The sequence below is a fragment of the Protopterus annectens genome, chromosome 4.part0, assembly GCF_019279795.1.
Source record: "Protopterus annectens isolate FY-2018-M chromosome 4.part0, PAN1.0, whole genome shotgun sequence".
Taxonomy (NCBI): Eukaryota; Metazoa; Chordata; order Ceratodontiformes; family Protopteridae; genus Protopterus; species Protopterus annectens.
This window is the reverse complement of record NC_056733.1, coordinates 1,098,422,525-1,098,444,763: the sequence shown is the minus strand read 5'-3', so window position 1 is coordinate 1,098,444,763 and position 22,239 is coordinate 1,098,422,525. Positions and strand designations below refer to the sequence as shown.

The window sequence follows — 22,239 nt, the reverse complement described above, 5'->3', positions numbered from 1 at the left end:
AAGGACAAAGACAGCATTCCTGAAAAAAAAATCATTTTACAATCTTTTAAAGGTACTTCTTTAGTACAACACTGGCAAATTTACACCTGGAAATATCTACACAGGGCCTTTTCTACCTCAGACAAGCTAGCAAAATACATACAAAAAATGTAAAATTGAATGATGGAGGTGTAAGCTAGAAACCAGAGCAGATTGGCTTCATATAATTTTTGACTATACTCTTTTAAGTGAATTCTGGGGGGAAGTTAAGTATTTTCTTATAGCTTTGTGGACTGATAAGTTAGTCTTAGATAGGATTTTATACAACATTTCATTGAATCTCACTTTAAATAAAGAAGACTACTATTATTATGGACTGTTTTAGCTAGATTTGCAGATGCCACTTTTGAAAGCAAAGAACATCCCCGGTAGTTTATCCCAGGACTAATTTTTTGATTCTTATGTGGCATAGCTATAACTAACAAAAACTTCACTAGAAATTGGATGAAGAACCATCCTCCAAACTTCAACTAATTTCTATCTCCTTTCTGCAAAGTTACTGATAAGGAGTCCATCATCACAAGAAACAGATCAACTACAACTTGTACTGCTACTAATACATGGACTAATGTATTAAATTAATGTGGAATCAAGATGCACCTTATGCATTTGTTGAGTCTTAATCTTGTCTTCCGCATTTAAAAATGTTTTTTATGCATTTCTAACCTTATTGGAATTTACACTGACATGCTCTGTACACAGTGTATGTATTTATATCATTAACACTTTCCTGGAAAAAGCCGTTTACATATTTATATCTTATACTCTAAAATATTTGTTATAGAACAGCAATAAAATTGTTAAAAAAGAAACTAACAAATGCCTTAGCATGAGCCCAGGCTGTACAGAATGGTTTTGCATACTTCAGTCAGCAGTATCTAAGAAGGTAACATCTTTAAGGAAGAGTGATGCATGACCGTAGAAGACAATATGTATGTGGTAGATGAAAAGCTACTGGAAACTGTGACAGCACAATTTTTACAGACAGTGTGGTGAACCTTTCTAACAGCCTATTTTGGCATATTATAGGTGCAAAAACATTACGGAATTAATAAAATCAATAAAAAACAAATACGTTCTTCTAGGGACCTAATGTTTAGGCTCAAAATTTGAATGTCAATTATTAGGCTCTGCAATGTACCTGCAGACACTTAAATATAAAATATAGACTAAGTGGCTATGTGTTCAAGTTCATTAAAGTAGTTGCATTATGAAGTAAGAGAACTATTAAAAACAAAACTCAAATGACATTAACATCAGCTTTGAAATATATATTATATATATATATATATATATATATATATATATATATATATATATAGATATATATATATATACACACACACACATGCTTGTAACTGTTAGAAACATCTGTAACTGATAATTTGGCTGCATAGAGTGTCATAAACACGTGTTTCAGCTGTCAATTTGTGGGAGATGAATAACAACAGAGAGATAGAAAAACAAAATTTGTGCAGGGGGAGAAGCCCCCTGCATCCCCATGGGTGTGCATATGGAGGGCTTTGCCTCTCTCCACACCAGTACCTTAATGTTCTCACTCTGAGCTCTCTGCACTTTGGATAAAAAGCCATCAGTGACACACAATAAACACCAGTCTTGTGCAAAAGAAAAACAGATCAAAATGCTGGTGAAGAAAGATCATACCTCTCAACTTCTTAGCAAGAAATCTGGACAAAGTTAAACATAAAAGTGGGACAAAGGCCCCAAAAACCGGGACAATTTTTAAATGTTGCTCATACAAACTTAGAAAATTGATAGAATAATAGGTTTTGCATTAGCATGAATTCACTGAAGGGTATGGAGTCTGAAACTCAAATGTCTATCATTATTTTCTAACTTCAGTCTTTAATGATTTTCCACTAATTTTCCAGAAAACCACAATTTTATGAAAAACGGACCAAAAATATTAGGCAAAAATCTGGACATTCCATGAAAATCTGTACAGTTGTGAGGTGACAGACGGGGATAATGGAGAAAAAGGAATGACAGTGACGGTAAGGCTGGTGATGGTCTAGAACACGGACATATTAGAAAATGGGGGAATGTAAGTTGGATGCTTGATAGTGGGCAGGAGGTTGGCAGCAGAGAATCATAGGGATTACTGAAGATAAGGACGGGTTTGAAATATTTATTTTATTAATGAATATCATCTGCTTGAGTTTTAACTTCTTGCTGCTGCTTAATTTGTGCTGCGGTTGTGATCAGCAGCAGGTTTTTAAAAAAGTTTTTTTTTTTGTTTGCGCCAGCATGAGGGCTCTGCCTCCACACCACCAGTCAATAAATATATTGCCTCCAATGTCATACAAACTTAGAGAAAGTCTACTTACTGAAATAGTTTGTATCTTGGAGCATCTTGCATCACAATTCACTGAAGAGCAGTTAGCTGCAAGGAGATAAACTATGAGCAGCTGAATGCCAAGTAACTGAAAATAACCATTTGTGTAGGGTCAGGAGTGAAATGGGGCAGTGGTGGACAGGGTGGTGACAGGAAAATCCACTTGTTGTTTTTGACACAGGTGCTGAACTCAAAAGCAAAAAAAAAAAAAAAACAACTGCTGAGACTGCCTGAACCTAGTTCTGTCCAAATAATATCGTATCGCAAATATGTGTACATCTAAAGTGTGCAAAAATCTTTTCCCTTTTTTTTGGGATTTGCATAAAATAAAGGCAAATGAATAGTTTGTTTTAACGCCACCACTAGAAACCACCTTAGGAATAAAGGATTAGTAGTGTAAGGACTGCAGCAATGTGAGATGAAGAACATCTTGAAATGTAACAAAATATGCAGATGAGCACAGCTTACTCAGTAAGAGAATAAGACATTATAAACAAATGAAAGGTGAAAAAGGTGGGCATAGGAAGAAAGTAGGTGGAACGTTTAAAAGGATGAAAATTAAGGAAAAGAGGAAATTCATTGCTATGAAGATCAGGGTGAAACGATACAGTAGGCTGGATTGGGTTTTGATCAGAAATGAAGCAGTGGAAGCCAGAAGCGGTAAAGCTTAATGAAAAGGGAGTAATACACGTGCAGGCAGCATATTCAGAAAATCTGAGGGACTACTTTTTCTTTTCTCAGTGTCTGTTTAAAACTATATGGATGAAAGAGCTCAGAAGACCTTCAAATGGCTAAACTAACGCCTACAATACAAATTATTTTGTTTTATCACTGTATGTATGCATCGATGTATGCATGCATGCATGCGTGAATATACACACACACACACACACACACACACACAGAAACACACATATATATATATATATATATATATATATATATATATATATATATATAAAATTTGTGTGTGCGTGTGTTTGTGTTTAAATAGTGGCATGTGCCAAATTGACATTGTCAACATGTCCAACGTCTGCCTAGTTGCATCAAAATATGAATGCCAACACTTGTCTGTGCATGTGCTAAGGTTATTCCTCAGAACATGTTAAAGTGCAGAAAGTGTTTTGTGCAGGGGAACAAACTGACAACCCCCTACTAATTGTGTGTGTGTGTGTGTGTGTGTGTGTGTGTGTGTGTGTGTGTGTATATATATATATATATATATATATACATATATACATATATATATATATATATATATATATATATGTGTGTGTGTGTGTACTATCCCTGGAATCAGACAATCTTCACTGAATGCCTATTACCAAACAACTGTTGACCTTCTGCATAGTTGATCAATGTGGGTCAACAACACAGAGGTCAGTATTGGCAATAATCAACCAATCTCATGGGAACTATATATAGATAAATATATGTATATACATATATCTATACCCGCTACACATATACATATATGTATACATACACACATTAACTAAAATTCAGTGAATTTTTGACAAGAAGGATGTTTTCTCTTATTCCTATTATTCAGCAACTTTACAGTTTACAGATAGATAGATAGATAGATAGATAGATAGATAGATAGATAGATAGATAGATAGAGATATAGATATTTATAAAGTAAAATAGATATGGGGCATTGGGAGTGAACAATTTATAGAGTAGAATAAGCAGAGAGTAGAAACAAATATATGGATGAGTAAAGTGGAGTGGATGACCACATAGGCTGATCAGGACTGATTCCTGGACTGAACGATACGAGATCCTTAGGAGGGATACAGCAAGGAATTGAAAGTATAATACAAACGGTATAGAAACAGGTTCACCAAGGTTAATATGGAAAGCAAGTGTAACAGTATTACCTAAAGGAAAAAGGAGCAGGCCAATATCACTTATCAACTCAATATGCAAAACAGTGGGCAAGAATCGTGGCAGAGAGGCTTTGAAAGGTGTTATACCGCCGGTAAAGATGTGAGACAGGTGAGGTTTAAACAGTACAGGTACGATTCGGCAGTGTAACTAATGGCAGATTATTGGACAATACAGAAAGGAACAGTGTGGTGTAACTTTACTTAAGATGACAGATGTACTTGACTTGGTTGAATGGGATTTTATTTTTAGGCTGAAGAACAAGGCAGTTAAAGGGGGAATGTTTAGTGAGTGGGATAGAGCATTACATAAAGGCTAAAAGGCTGAGATAGTTCTTAAAAGGGGAGTGCTGAAAAATGTTAATTTGGAGAGGAAGACAAAGATGGCTACCATCATGGAGCCTTTTTCCCCAGAGTAATCGATCTGCTAGCAAGAAGGCTGAGGAGAACACTGAAGAGAGAAGGGCAGTAATGAAGTGATCTTCTTTTAAACGCTTTGTAATGTTTGTTGTTTGTAATTGTAGATGATGTGAGGGGAGGCAATGAAGGCATTTTGTTCAGACAGAGAGAGTCAGTAGTGGAGAGTAATAATGAAAACAGCGGGGGTTAGGATGGGGAAGAATAAAGGGATCAAAAGAGAATGGAAATTCAAGCAGCAGGATGAGATAAATGTAGGAAAAATTAAACAAGACACTGGGAAAAGCAATGCAGAGAAACTATGGGGAGTTAAAGAAGAGTTTGTGTGGTTTATTTATTTACTTACTTATTTATTGCAAGGTGATCATGGGTGTCTACTTTGTATTTGGAAAGAATCATTGTGGTAAAGAGAATGCAGCCATGGACACTGTCTACAACAAAGCATTTCATGGTGGGGCAAGGTTACAGAAGGATAATAGCCAAAGGATATGTAACAGTTATGCATAGAGGGCGTGTGACAGTTATGTATGGAGGGGATGTAACAGTTATGTATGGAGGGGTTGTGACTGCTACATATGCAGGGGGTAGTGACTTATGTATAGAGGACTTGTGACAGTTATGTATGGAGGGGGAAAGAAGCACCTGATATGGAGTGTGAATGAAGAGAGGGTGTCAGAGATACATATGTAATGGGGTAACAATTATGTAGTGATGGACAAGGAAACTTAATATAACACAATGTGGGATGATGAAAGGAAAAGTGGGCCAAAGAAGAACTGAAGAATGAATTAAGAAGAAAGTAAGTGACTGGACAGATAAGTATTGGATGTATGAGAGAAAAACAGGGGACAGTAGGAACTGTGGTGTATGAATACATTATGAAAGTTTGGTAGAAAAAAGAATGGGATGTATAAGGGTTTAGGAGAAACAGGGTGTGGGGTTGGGACAGAAAAACAAAAGCTTGTTTAGGGAGGGTGAGTTGTTAAAAAGACTGCACAAGAGGGGTTGAGTACGGTAATGATGAATCCAGTATTAGTTATTATGGTGTGGAGGTATAAAACAGAGAGAAGAGCAGGAAGAAGTGGGGAAAGATGAACTAGATATTGAGCACATCGGGCCTTTCGTGGCATCAAAAGTTATAAGAATAACACAGAGGTGGTGTTATGGAACAGTAAATCTGTTATAATTCTGGAGAAAGTGGGTAGTAGCGTCTATCAGTGCAAGGATGAGGAGGTGACCATAATTGCTATGAAGTGGGAGGTTGGGAAGATGAGATCAGGTAATAGGAGGATATTTTCTGAAAGAAGGTGCAGAAGGGATGGAAAATTGGGTCTATATTACCTTTTTAAAAGGGCTGTTCATTGAATGCCCTTTCATCGACACATATCCACCGAAATACCAAAACTCTGAATGGCTACATAAGTGAATTTTTCCCAAGGGGAAAAGAATTGCTTGGCCATTATCGTGAATTTGCCCTTACCTCCACTGTAGGGCAACCTCGGAGTTGGCATATTTAAGTAGGGGGTGTGGGGGGCACATTCCCCTCATCGGGGAGTGTGGAGGGCAAAGTCTCCCACTTGATTGTGTCTGTTACTTTATTTTGTTTGTTGTTGTCCCAGTGATTTTTTTTTTTCCCTGGGGAAAAATCGCTTTTGTGGCCATTCAAGTTTGGTATTTCAGTGGACATGTGTCGATGTAAGAGCATTCAATGAACAGCCCTGTCAACACCGTAATATAGATCCTAGAAAATTATATTGTTTGGGGTAGGAAGATAAATGTCGTACATGGAGTAAAACAGAGAAGGCAATACTATTAATATTACCAGGATGGATGAAGTGTAAAATATTAAACAAGTTTAAGGGGCAGAAGAAAGAAAGGGAGCAGGGCTAACTCTACAGAAAATTCAAACTATGAGAAAATGTACTTAAAGAATTATATTGAAGTGGCTAAAGATGAAAAAAGAGATGACAAGAGTCTACTAGGAATAAGGAAGGGTGGGAAAGAATCGACAGGAGCAGACAGTGGCAAAGGAGAGAGATTTAGTGCAGAATAAGAGGGGGTGTAGTGGGGGAGACATAATGCAGCTTAAGAGAGGTGAGACAGACAGACAGGCAAGGAGAAAGACAGGAGAGAAAAGTAATAAGACAAGAGTGGCACAGATTCAGGGAATGGGGGAGACAAAAGGATGAGGCAATGGAAGGGGGGAAATAATCATGGAGCGAGCTAGTAAGCTATAGAAATTAGAGAAAAAGGGAAGAGAATACGGATAGTGGTGGTGATACAAACACACTAATGATTTGTTTTATGTTTAAGGAGCGCTGACTCACATTTCACAAGCACCTAAATAAATTCCTTCACTTATTAAGAAAAATCTGCTCATTCAATCAACACTAAGCTTGTTGTCTTACTAGAGACCATATTTGCTTGTAACATGCATGCCCATTTTAGATAGGTAATCTTTCTACATCTCAGACATAAATCTTTCACTTGTTTTTCATAGTTAGTTCTGAAATTCATGACGCAAAAACATACCAGATCAAATGCAGACAGGGCCCCTGCAGAAAGACCAAAACCCATAAATGTATAAATAAAAATAATTACAAAGGTACATTTTAAAGGCATCATGGGAGATATTTAAATTACCATAAACGGTAAAAATGTTTCAGCATAATAGCTCAGAAATGTACAGTGACATGTAGATCTTCAGAAACACATACGCTTTCATACATAGTTTACATGAAACCACCCTGAGTTACACAGTGCAGTAACTGCTGTATTCGCAGTGGGCACTTTACAACACTGTCTGTAGTACTATCTTTAAAAAGAGTACCAAGCCTAACCTCCACACACATTTCAGTCATCTTGGCATAACTTAATATTTAGCATGACATCATCTGCTCCCATGTTGAATATGTACACAAAGAAGTGTGTGTCACATTGTGGAAAATAAACTCATCAGAAGAAAATGCATCGAAAATATACATCAACTTCTAATCCATGAAAATTACAAAGAAAAACAAAAAAAAAAAAAACAGCGTGTTTGCAAGGCAAGCCCCCTGTACCACTGATGTGTGTGTATGGTTTCAATATACTCTGACATCAATTAATCAGATCCCACTAAGACAGGTTCTGAGAAAAAAGCATTCAACAATGTGGAGATGATGTCCATACAAATAAATAAACATATACATGTACATATAATAACCACACACACACACACACACACACACACACACACACACACACACACACACACACACACACACACACACACACACACCATATTACCACAATAAATATATGCACTGTATCAAAATTATCTAAATTATTAATTTGTCTGTTGGAGCTCAGAATGCTCTCCTCTCCAGTCTCCTAATGCTTATGTCAAATCTCACAGCTTGCTTTTATTGGTTACTGGAAAAAAACACAAACACATAGATATATAGCAGCAGTACAGGTAGACTGAGTACATACTTTCATTCATACATGTTACTATGTTTCCTATTTAATTATCCATTCCAGAGAATGACACTGAATGAGCTCTTCTTGACAGCTGTTACTTGCTATTACTGCTTAATGCTAATGAACTGTTCTTGTTAGTCACTTTTTTATATTTTCATATTCTGATCCAGTCAGGAGAATGTACACTTTGTCCAAGGGGCAGTAGAATAACCTCAGTACATGATCCAAGCTCTCCCTACCTGCCATCAAAACTCTGTTTATGTCATCCACTCTAGTTGTTCACTTGAGTGGTTGGTGGGATACAGTTTAGCAGTTACTGATATCTAATTTACTTTCACAGACATTTGCCTGGGCTGTACACTCCATACAGTGATAGCTTATAGAAATGAAGGTTGTATTTCCTTTCAAACATGGGAATAAAGGATCATGGCTCTCTTTCCAGAAAAAACATTCTGCTGCAGGCACTGCAAATTACACATGCTCACAATGAGTGAGTGAGGGAGTGGTGCAGTGCATTTCTGCCCATAAAGAAAATATAAGTGCAGGGCCTCAGTGGATACATTTTAACTGGAAGAATGGAGTTGGGGAATTTTACATGACAGCTGCTTGTGCTAATTACATGGAAAACCTTAAGATGTGGAGTTATTATGATGAAGGCAGTCAAAGCAAAAATGCATCAGTTTTATGATGTGCTGGTCCATGACTTAACATTATCAAACAAAATCAACAGTTTCAAAATTAAGTCATTATGGTATCACTAAAATTACATAAATAATAACATGTTAAACAAATATGCAAAATAAATGCAATAAAAATATGAAACAAGGATCATGCTTGTGTGCTTATGGTATGATGCCCTTTTAATTAAGTATGCTACATTTTTTTGTGATAGCAAATGCAGTTTAAGAAAAATGAGACCGGTTAGTTTTCCAGGCACTATCGCTTGCAATGTATCAATATTCATGACATTTGTGCATAATAACAGAAAAATAAAGTAAACTGAAGAACATTTCCCTTTTAACATGAAACAAACGCACAGCAAGTCTCAAAGTATCGGACTTACCTAAACATACAACAAAATAAACTTTGGTTTCATTGAATGAAATAATATTGCGCCCCCCCACACACACACACACACACTCGAGTACTCTACAAGAATAGGCAATACAAAAATCAACAATTGGCCTAAAAATTAAGCTTAGTTGATCAAAGACTGCTAGTGCGATTGAACACAATAACGTATTTACTGAGTTGCACTTCATCTTAAGGTTCTTACCATGTTAGACAGATCCACCAGATCATTTGTTCGTAAAGAAATAGTGTTGGTACTGGACCCAAGAGTTGAAGAGTTGCAAGGCTTCATACATAGAAAATCACCCCTGTTTGACACCGAATTAAAATATGCCTTAGAGTCCTCTGTATGAGAGCTCATCTCTCTTGGACGCACTTCTACATACTTGAGTGGACCGTCAGAATTCAGGTGTATCCTTAGGCTTCCTGGTGTATAATTATAAGGGTAATTGGGAACAGAACTCTGCTCTCTGCAGCAAGAGCAGGCAGATGTAAAACAAGCGTTATCCCCACTTCTTTTCCTCATGCACTGAACAGCAAGCACTGCAAACGTTATAAACGAAACAAAAGAAATTGCTACCAACGAAATTATTAGATACATCGTTAAGCTGGAAGTACCCGATGAAAGCACAGGGATGTCTCTGTGGTTTGAATATCCTTCCGCTTTATCTTCCAAAGATAACACGAGCGTAACAGATGTGGAAAGGCCTGGATTTCCATTGTCAGTCACCTCAGCTGTGATGTTATATGTAGATTCTGTTAAATCTTGCAGGCTCTCGGCTACCCGTATTTCACCCGAGTAGGGTGATATAATGAATACTTCAGCACCCTGCGACTGTTGAAGCTTATATGACAGCCAAGCATTATGACCACTGTCATCATCAACACCTACAATTTTAGTCACCAAGTAACCCATGTGTGCAGAGCGGGGAACAGTTTGATGGATCACAGACCCATGCACAAATTTGGGGTAAATAATTTTAGGGATGTTATCATTTTGGTCAATAATGAATATGTGGACCGTGACATTGCTCATCAGTGGTGGAGAACCAGTATCTTCAACCTGAACCGTTAGCACAAAAACTTGTGTTGTCTCATAGTCAAAAGAACGTGAGCTGTGCAGAGTGCCATTTTCTGAATTGATGTAAAAATAGGACAGCACAGGCATATTTTGTATTCTTTGATCTGCTATGGAGTACACAAGCTTTGAATTCTTTCCTTCGTCAGGATCAGAAGCCATAAGTGAACAAATTGACAGCCCAGGACTGCTATTTTCCTGTATGTGAGCTGCATAGTAACTGTGCAGAAAACGAGGTGGGTTGTCATTCACATCTGAAATTTCAACAAAAAATAGCAGTTGGGTGGTTAATGAAGGAGACCCCAAATCAGTGGCCTTAATTGTGAAGTTGAAATGAGGTGTGGTCTCTCTATCCAGTAAATCCTTTGTTAATAAAGAAAAGTGATCCTCAAACGATGGTTCAAGCTTGAAAGGAATGCCAGGATCCATAAGAAGATGGACTCGCCCATTGTCCCCAGAGTCGTCGTCCCTAACACTAATCAAAGCAACGACCGTTCCTGGAACAGCGTCTTCTCGAATGGAATTGGTAAAGGAACTGATCAACATCTCTGGGGCATTGTCATTTACATCAATGAGTTCCACTTGGACAGTGCAGTATGTTTCAGCTGGAGGAAATCCGCGGTCTCTAGCCTTTATTTCGATTGTATATTTCTTGGTTTCTTCAAAATCCAAGACACTGTTTGTCTTTATCTCTCCAGTACCTGGTTCGATGCTAAAGATCCTGTGGGTTTTGCTAAAGCCATGACTTCTGAACGAATACTCTATTTCCCCATTGACCCCTTCATCGGGATCTGTAGCTTTCACCTGGATCACAACAGTCCCTACAGGCACATTTTCTTTTACTCTCACGTTATAAAACGATTGGTTAAAACTGGGTGCGTTGTCATTCATATCAAGAACTTTAACTGTAATACTGACTGTTCCAGACAACGCAGGATCTCCACCATCTAACGCGGTCAACATTAAATGATGCACCGCTTGCTGTTCTCGGTCCAAGGCCCTTTGCAATACAATCTCCGGTACAATAGCGCCATCATGGCGGGTTTTTATATTAAGAGAAAAATAATCATTTGGGGAAAGCCAATAGGTGGACAAAGAATGCTGTCCGACATCGGGATCCTGGGCTACTTCCATTTCGAACCCCGTCCCTGTGTTTACTAGTTCGCGGACTTCCAGTGTAATATTTTCACTAGGGAACTTAGGCGAATTATCATTTATATCCAGTATCTCAACTTTTACAGCATGTACTTCCAAAGGACTTTCAAGTATTATCTGAAAATGCAGAAAACAACTAGGGTTGCCACCACATAGCTCCTCTCTATCTATTTCATCGTCCACAACTAATGACCCGTCTTCGAGATTTACTCTGAAGTACTGCTTGCTAGATTTAGAAACAACCCTTAGATTCCGACCCAGTATAATCTGTTTGCTCAGTCCCAGATCTTTAGCGACATTCCCAACAACAGAACCACGGTTCAGTTCTTCATAAATGGAATAATGCATGTGTGCATAAACGTACCAGGGGCAAAAAGTGAAAAATAAATAAAGTACTTGCCTTTTAAAACACCATGGCAAATCATTACACTCCATGCTACTTCCAAAAATCGATCCCTCGAGTGAGTACTTTAGGTGTAAAGGTTTATGACACAAATGTTAAATTCCAGGCTTGAATAATTTGAGGCGTAATTCCAAGTAGATTAGGCGCGTCTGTCCATGAAAGGCTATGATACTTTGTGTGGAGAGCGGAGCAGATCGACATGTGGATTGCAGCTTCTTATTGGCAGGCGGTGCCACAGACGTTCAACCAATGATAACAGGCACCTTAGTCTAGTCTGGACATGTTACTGCTGGAAAACCAGGAAAACTTGGCAATAGACAAGCCCCAGCATGTCGTTTTTACTTTCACTATATTGTCTTTTGTCCCATTTTTAACTTTGTAAGACCGACGACGCTGTGCCTTCCAATTGATAAATTAGGACCGGCAAAACAATTTCTTCAAAAGCCTATAAAGTGACAGAAAAGAGCTCACACTGCTTATGGGAAGTTCGCACGTCTACGTTGCAGATAGGGTTGCCACCTTTTCAAATGTCCAAACAGGGGCAGTTTTGTGGAAATATGGGGTTTGCAGGACAAGCTATACCCATGGCCAATGCAAAGTACAGAATTTCAACTGTTTGCCAAAATAAACACTTATTCTTACTTATTTTAGCTGTTTATGCTACTTCATGTAACATTTAAGTGTTTTCACATACAAAATAATTGTGTTGCACAACTACTAAAGAAAAATTAGGATTTTTTGCCTTAAAATCTCAGGACATTTGCCATTTTGAAGTTTTTTTTCCTGCAGGACACAGATGCCAAAAGAGAGACTGTACCTGTGCAGACAGGGACAGGTGGCAGTCCCGGTTTTAGATTCTACCTTAATAATATAAACCGCAAAGGGATACATGCATGTCATCCACACAGACCATATTGCAGGAAACCTGGAACACCATGAATTTATTATATTAGACTGCTACTTCATTTCAGCCACTTCCTTTGGGTAGCCATATGGAGAATTACATTACTTTGAGTACTCCTAAGTTACGTCTCAAGTGTATCGCATTATGAAGAAGGTTCTTCATTTTGATTCTTAAAAAGTCCACACTCCCCAATGTTCCACAATGACTGGGTCTGCCACTCATTCAGTGTTAACATTTTTTAACTGATATTCATGTTATATAACACTAAATCATATTAAATGCAACAACTTTGTACGCTTAAAATGTAACACATTTTAAGCATTCCGAGAGCTTTCTAGTTGAAGATGTTTGCAAACTGTTAGTAAGTAATGCACATTTTGCCTATTTGTTCCACATTATAAGAGGAAGGGTCCCACATTCAGGAGATGGAAAGGTTGAAAGCTGGGTTGCTAGTAAATGTTCTACATTTTGCCCATTTATTTCACATTATGAGATGTATTGTTCCTAATTTTGGAGATAGAAGGGTGAGTGCTATGGTTACAAGAGCACAAATGCTGTCAACTTACTGGGAAACAAATAAACATTGGTGACTTTACAACATATTGTACCAGGTGCACTGTGGATGGCCATGTCTGGAACAGGCAAACACATCACAAAAACCCAATCCTTTGCTCCGCCCATTTCCTCACTTATTTCAATAAGTAAATGTGTATTACTTCACTTTCAAAGTTAATAATCAAGTTAGAAACAATATGAAATGTGTAAGTAATATGCTAAATGCAACAGATAAGTAAATGCTTTAATATGCTGCTGATGCTAAAATATACTTATAATACTGTTTTAGCAACCCCCATGTGTGTTTAAACTATTACACAAGATAAGCACAGTGTTAAAAATCATACCAAGGAAAAGAGGATGTGAAAAAATAGGTATTATTCGAACACTTTCCTGAATCCAGGTAATAGTATCTGCACTTTCACAATAAATAAATATATTCATATGTACATGCATAAATGGGATCACTAGTAAATACCGAATGCCCAAAATCCCGACGCTTAAAACATCGAGACCATATGCCCGAAACCCCACAATACCGAATATTTAAAATTGCGAAATTAAAAATCGCGAAAATTACACAACAAACAGCACACACACATAAACACACCTTCCCCCACAACCAAACAATGTATCCTACACTAGACCTAGGAAGGGGGCAAGCCCCCCTGCACCCCCATGTGGGGGGCTGCACCCCCCACACCCCCTACTTTATTATTCTAACTCTGAGATCGCACAGACACACAAGGCAAACTCACACCCACACATTACAGTCCCTCACACAATCACAACACACACTTACACACACTACACACCTCACAAACACACACACACATACTTACCTGAACCAGAACACCAGAAGCGTTAATGTAAAATCCCTTAACATTGGAATTTTGCATTTCGCCTTCTGGTCTTTCGGTAATGCGGGTTTTGGTCATCTGGTCTCGTTTTTCAGCATCGGGGTTTTGGGCGTTTGGTATTTCATAGTGATCCCGCATAAATACAGACATAAATAAATAACACTCAAGACTCCTGTGTACTTTTTTCTAAGATGCATCATGAAAACGATTCCTTTGGTTAATCTAACTGCCTGCTAAGGGTCATATTTTACATCAGTCAGGATGCCACTTAAAATAAACTAAAGACTAGTATGACAAGATAGTAGGAAATCAAAGGGAAACCGTTTATGTTTTAGGATATAAACTTTAGAGATATATTAGCTTCCAGAATGCCTCAATTTAAAGTACTCTCAGGGTCTCTTACCATAAAATTCTGTTTTGCTGACTTCCTGACTGTGAGGAAATATTACTGACAGGTGACACACCTAACTGTGAGACAACAAACGCTCATTTGAGTTATTTATTTATTGTTGTCTCCTCTTACACTCAGTCACTATCTTCCTTCATAGAGCAGAGCCTAAGGTCACTACATCTGACTTTGATACAGCAGGACCTCTGCCACAGGGCCCTACACTACAAGTTTACTGAGAATTTTGTCATTGTTTAATAGCCTGCAGTCACTATATCTGGTCTCGATCCTGCAGGAGCTCTGCCACAAGCCTCTACATTACAAATTTACTAAAAATTTTGTCATTGTTTAATAGGCTGAAGTCACGATATCTGATTTCGATATGGCAGGAGCTCTGCCACAAGGCCCTACACTACAAGTTTAGTGAAAATGCTGTCATTCTTTATTAATCTGCAATCACTACATTTGACCTTGATAATGCGGGATCTCTACCACAAGGCCCTACACCTACAATTAATACTGAGAATTTTGTCAGTGTTTAATAGCCTGCAGTCACTATATCTGATCTCGATACTGCAGGAGCTCTGCCACAAGGTCTATATCTACAAGTTTACTGAGAATTTTGTCATTGTTTTATGTAAGCATATTTATCATGAAGAACCTTGCTGTGAATTAACTTTAATCAGTTAAATACATGCCTGCTCTGTGATCAAAAGTCTCTGCAAGATAGTCCGTCCATACACTGTAAGGACCTTTTACTAAGTTGGCCATTGTTCCCTTTTGCTTGGCCAGTAGAGTATACTACATATGCCAGCTATTTAGTCTCAGGAAATACAAACTGTTTTACTTGCATCTCTTTGTTAATTTTTTTGTTATTAACTAACCTGAGACTGAAAAGCCCACTACCCTACCCCCAATTCCCACTCACCCACTCATACTCTAATGTTAATATACTTTCTACATACACATTTCACTTGTGACTCTTAATCCAAAACGCTCCCCAAATAACCTTATTACTTCTATACATATACTTTGGTTTCCTGTTTCCTACCTCCCTATCTCTATTATATTTTTAGCCTTCCCACACTGCTTTGCTCTATATCCATTCATAATCACAGCCTCCCTAATAGCACTTATCAATTTCAAATCGTATCTTTTTCTTTTCCCAAGAAAACCCTCATTTCTTCCTATTTTTATTATATTACTATACTCTAGCCTTTCATACCCCTCTATTCCTTACATTCCAGAGAAGATACCAGAACAATCTCTCTTATTTTACAGAAAATACTTCTTACCTAACCTATCCTCTTCCAACTTTCAGAATCCACCATCACTGAATTTCCTACTCTCCTGCAGAAACTTGTTTCCTTCTTCATTGCTACTTCCCCAATACTGACATCTATAAAATACAGATTCCTGTACTTAAATTATGTTACTCTTTGGCTTATCCTCTGTTCTTCTCCTACTGTGCCATCTTTCATCCTAACATGACTCAATAATATCTCTCAATGTCTCTCCAACTCTGTCCCAACCACCTATCCATACTTCCTCTTTACACTCTCCACACATTGCACCAAACCTATTTAATGTTGCCCCTCACCTTTATTCCAAACACAGACTAATTAACTGCACTTCAATAAAAAACAAAACAAAATTAAGTGCAAGAATCCTCTCCAAAAACAAGCATACATAATTTCCCAATATACTAAAATCCTTCTAGGAGCAGATATATACCCTAATCCTGGCCTCACCAATCAAAATGAACACAACGACGATTCTCTCACCCACACTTCTGTAACCAACAACAGACAATATCCAATTTTTACTGCAAAAAATGTTGAAGTATAAGAAATAAAATTGCTGAACCACATGTCTGGATTACCCAGCATAAGCATGATGTTCTTGCTGTAACTGAAACTTGGCTTAAGTCCAGCATAAACTATTCAAATATTACACCTCCTGGCTATAATACCTGTAATGACCATATGAAGAGGAAAGGTGGTGGTACTGCTTTAATATTTCTCAATACCTACCACATTTTCCCCTTACAGCAAACCAACACCAAAATTCAGTTCATCAGAGCTTCTTTTTGCTTTCCTCAAAATAAACAATTATAAACAAATATGTATTACCATCCTTTATATCTCTCTTGGTGACAATACAGTTGTACTAGAAGATATCCTGCACTGGACATGCATAAAGTTTCCACAAGAAAAGTATTACTAGGGGATTTGAATGTCAATTGGTTGGACATAAATTTTAACTCCCCTACATCTAGCATGAACTTATATGGCTTCACACAACTAATTAATAGCCCTACACATTATAGCAAGACATCAAATTCTCTATTAGACTGGATCCTGGTATCAGACCCTAGTAAATACTTCACCACAGGTACAATGTCAGACACTCTCAATGATCATCTTTCAGTCTACACTAGACATCTCACACATCCAGTTAAACAACTTATTTATAAAACAACATGTAGCCTTTTGAAGTTTAACACAGAAATGTTCACTATTACACTATTGTATCTATTAATCGGAATTTCCTAAAAGTCCTCCCCTTACACGATGCTGTAATTGAATTCAATACAACTTTTCTGAATATTCTAAATAGACTTCCACCTCCTAGAAGGAAGAGACTGAAAACAGATAATACAAATTGGCTATCAGAAAAAAGTAGAATGCTAATGCAGAACAGAGAAAACATACAGAAAAAGAGTGTCAAAAATATAAAACACCTTAATATCTTGAACACTTCAGAATGCTTTGTAATCATACTAAATTCAAATAAATGAAGACAAAAGCTATACTATAATAACTTTCAGTGTAATACTAAACACAACCCTAAAACATTTTGGCCATCCATTAAAATAATCTTACATGCCAGTCAAAAATTCAACCCAAATCCCTCTCTTAGTAACTCACCACTTGAAACTGTAATACAGTTCAAATCTTATTTTATAGACAGTATAGCCTCTCTAACCAAGGATTCCTCAGCATGTAATCCCAACCCTGCCCGACAGCCACATATCACCACACCCACTTTCACTTACAAACCTGTGCTCACATTTTATATAAAACTACTCAAACAAACTTAAACCATGCTCTTCTACAGCTGATGACCTTCCAAGCAAGTACTTAAAAATAGCAGCCAATAGCATTGTCTATCCTGTCTCAGTCCTTACAAATAGGTTAATCCAAAAAGTCTACACTCCCTCTCTCTCTGGAAAAAAGTCACACATTATCCCTCTGAATAAAGAAGGAAATTCAACAGACATTAATAGTTTTAGACCTACAGCAATCATATCTCCCCTTCCCAAACACTTGAAAAATGTATTAAAAAACAATTGCTAGAAAAATCATAGGATCATAAAAGATTACTAGGCTAATGGCCTAGCTAAGTTCAACCTGTGTTCCCAAAGGTGTCTGGTTCAAGCAGACACTAAAATGTATTCAAAAATGTATTCAAAAACAATTGTTAGACTATCTCCTGCAGGAAGAACTCCTGTCCCCTACACAACATGGCTGCTGTCCTTCCCATAGTACTAGCACTGACTTCTAACCTATATAGACACTATATAGATAATAAAGCTAGCGATATCAGCAAATGAGTCTCTTACTTATTTCTATCTAGACTTATCTAATGCCTTTGCTACAGTTTGTCACAGCAAACTTCTACTTCAAATGGCCTCACTAGGTCTTTCTCAGCCCACCCTTCTGTGTTTCAAAAGCAACTGTCCAATAGGCATCAGTTAGTAAAATGGTGCTCCACATTGTCTCCCTATCTCCCAGTCACCACTGCTGTACCACAAGGCTCTAGCCTTGGTCCCCTCCTCTTTAACATTTTCGCCAACACCCTCTACACATCTACACAACAGGCCATCCTAATACAATACGCAGATGATTCCACTCTCATTTTTATATCTGATAACATGGCACATCTCCAAAAATTTACTCAGGACGCTTTAACAGCCACTGAAAAATGGCTTAGTAACTCTAAACTCATGTTCAACTCCAAAAAAGAACAAACTACTATCTTTTTTCCAAATCCCTCTCTCGTGAAAAAACAAAATTTAAAGACATCTCTCTTGATAATACAACCATTGAAGTCACGTCTCATAGCAAACTATTAGGGGTGATAGTGGATGATAACCTTGCATTTGACCTGCATATACAAAATTGCATAAGAAAAACTCATCAGAAACTAGGAATGCATTAGAGAACCAAAAACTTTCTCACCGAAGCAACTAAAACTACACTTGCCACTACTTATCTCCTTCCATAGTCTTTAAAGAAGGTGCTCCCATCCTTATTAATCTTAAGGCTTCACAAAAATGAAACCTTGAACAATGCTATAACAAAGTTGCTAAATTTGCAGCACGTACCCCTTTCAGAACCTACCACTGTATAGCACTGAAAAGCCTAAATCAACTAACATGTAAACAACATCTTAGCACCTATGAAATTATCCAGCATCCATCTTCCTGTCCAGCACTAAAAAGCATTCTATTACAATTATGTTGTCAGCCGTTCACTGCGATCCAGTGACCAAAAACTCCTGTCTGTCTACAAACCTAGCAAATCTGCTGAGCATTGTCTGTACTCATACAAGACTAGTAAGGCCTGGGACTCCTTACTTGCATCCATCAGGTCTATACCATCCCTCCCATCTTTGAAAACCACTCTGAAAGACTTCCTAGTTAAAATCTGTCTTTGTTCTTGCTCAAAACTGGGCTAAACTACATGCCTAAATGTGAACAAGTACCTTTTCATTCCGTACACCTCCTTACTCTTCCTTCTTCAGTTACTCCCTTACTGCTATCAAATTCTCTTCCCTAACTTTCTCTCTAAATATACCATAAGCCTGTTTTTCCCTCACTTCATATTGCAATTCCTAAATCTATTAGACAAATTTACCTTTAATTGCTCTACAAACTGTCTAAAATTTCTCAAAACATGAAACGATTGTCATATACCTTGTATAGATTCTTAACCAATGTTTTTATATTATGTCTAATATGCTAACTGCAGATATTTTTGTTTTATTTTTGAAGATTGTAAAATTATTGTTCTTAAAATGTTTTGTAATAATTTGGAGCTTTTCTCCCTAGGGTTCTGCTGAAAATAGGCTTCCACCCAGTTGGATATTTGATGTAATCTAATGTCAACAAATAAACAAATAAGTCTCGCCTGAAAAGAGGCCATTGAGCTGGTAGAACTACTAACACAGAAAACAAAGTATTAGGATGGGTTATGCAGGGCTACAAAAATAAAGTAAAGATACAGTCTGTATTGTACAGAAGGAATTTTCTCAGGTTTCAAACATCTTGCGGTTTTTAATCTGGTGCGTCTGTGTAAAGGTTAAGCATGTCTATAATATCCACATTTGTTAAATTACTAGCTGCTGGAGTGAAGATACTACACACACACACACACACACACACACACACACACACACACACACACACACACAAAACATATGTAAACACATATTTAATGAAGAGACAAGAAGCTGAATGTGGCTATTTGTTTGCAAGTAATCCATTGCTTATGTGTAACAGATATTTAGATCCAGTAACTTAAAAAAAAAAATAACTGGTTCTGAATTAGCAGATGAACAGCAGAATATTCTTCTATATTCTAATTCCCGATGAATGTTTGAAGACTAAGTGTGATCCTTGAAAAAGCAAAAATTTAAATGCAATTACAGAGGACTATACTCTAACTCCAAGTCTGAAATAGAAAGCATTCCTATCACCCTCTAATGAGGGACAAATGCCTGGGATCAGGGATCATTTTAAATATTACTCGGCTTTGCTTAGAAAGTTAATACAACGGGCCTTGCAAAATCAGGGACAGTTAAGAGCTATGTCTCTGAGTATGTCCCCTTTTCTAAGCTACAGCAATCTTGGAGTTAATATATATAAACAACAGAGCTCACAGGTTAATAGGTTTGTAAATAAGAGGTATATGGAAAGTAATCACATACTAAGTCATAAAAATCAACCTTCATTAAGGTTAGTACATAATCAAACATCTGAACTCAACATTTTTTTCTGAATAACAAAAACTGATTATTACACTGTCAAGGGCTTACTGTTATATATAACTTGTCATCTAATAATAAAAGTGAAAACTTTAATGGTATACAGAAGCAATTTGCTGTGTGACTTTCTGTGTAAATATGATTTATCAAGATAGAATGCCGGCAATTTTGCATGATAAAGAAGCTAATTACAAACATAATAAATCACAGTTCTGTAGTGTGATTTGGACAGAACGTTACATTATACAGAGTAATTACAACAGCAGAATACATTTAGCAGAGTGTTATAAAACAAGCATGGAGTGATGACTAGCATAAAATATTACATGCATCTGCTCTGACACATGGAGAGACGAGCGATTTTTGTCATAATAATATGCAGCTCAAAATAACCTATGCATGCTAAACTATTATCACAAGTATAAAACAAGGCCCCAGCAGTGAAGGCATGCTGAAAATAACATGCAATGTGGAGACAAACAATTTCTGATATTACCGTGAAAAGCTGTCCAACCTTTATTGAAAGAGTGGAATTAATCTGAAAAGAACTGCAATGAAAATACAAGGAAAGTGGTATCACTGCTTAATGTGAGGGGTGCCAAGACATATGGCCTGCTGTACAACACTGGATAAGCCTACATAACACTCATTCCAAGAACATTGTTCTGAATATACACATTTGTGAGTCAAAATCCAATAGTTACTGTAGAAAGATTCAGATTATTTACGCGATATCACTTTTGAAATTATGACATGTCATTACATTACAGACTTGTGCAAAGTTGCATACCGCTCTCCATTTGAAGACAGACTTCCTACTGTATCAAGGAACAGATTTGTGTGTACCATAATGGCTAATATATATAACTAAGAGTGGCATCAGTAAAATATTTCACTTCAGACTATGCCCTGAGTACAGCAGTGATGACAGAAATGACTAAGTGATGCCTCTGAATTGCAACAAAACGATTGCACAGCCAGTAAAGCATCAACTGTACATCCTAAAAGCATGTTTGTTCAGTGTATCAACATATCATACAATGCCCATAACTGTAAGAATAAATTAAAATACTACAGAAATGCTATTAGAAGCATCACAGTGAATTAATGTGCTCAGAAAAGAGTTATAAAAAGGCTACATTTCTTCAAAACAGGTTATAGAAAATAACTGCAGAGTAACTAAATGCCTAAGATAAGGGGTAAAGGCTTTGTAAACAATTTAGAGACAAAGGACTTCAATAAAAAAACAGGCTAATATGATTTGTAATGTTTTGGATTGTACAATACATTGGAAATAATCAAAAAATTACATCTCATCTCACAGCAGCAGGAATAAAGTAGGAGTGGAACAAGGTCACAGAGCCATCTCATAGTCTCTGCCGGTGGACCATGCAGACTCCACCACATCAGAGTAGAATGCCTCAGTGTTAAACACAATACTTGCAAGAAACGACTTTCCAGAAGAAGTTTGCAGTGAGAATGTGCCACTGTTCATGTTGTTGTTGTGTCCTTCAGCTTTTCCAGGTTAGGGGTCGCCCCAGCGGGACTCTGGTCTGCTAATGATTGGCAGTAGATTTTTATGTGCCGAGTTGCCGGCCCTAATGCACAACC

At 37.3% G+C, this 22,239-nt stretch overlaps 1 protein-coding gene across 1 annotated transcript in view; it reads right to left on the bottom strand.

Annotated features, from left to right (window-relative positions):
- The window catches only part of LOC122800419, a 325,449-nt gene that overhangs the window by 246,326 nt on the left and 56,884 nt on the right, over positions 1-22,239 (bottom strand). The window contains exons 3-4 of the mRNA XM_044069866.1: positions 14,172-14,375; positions 9,440-11,935 (exon numbers count right to left, since the gene is read on the bottom strand). Coding sequence (XP_043925801.1) covers positions 9,440-11,935; positions 14,172-14,375 — 2,700 coding nt within the window. The remainder of the gene's footprint in view (positions 1-9,439; positions 11,936-14,171; positions 14,376-22,239) is intronic.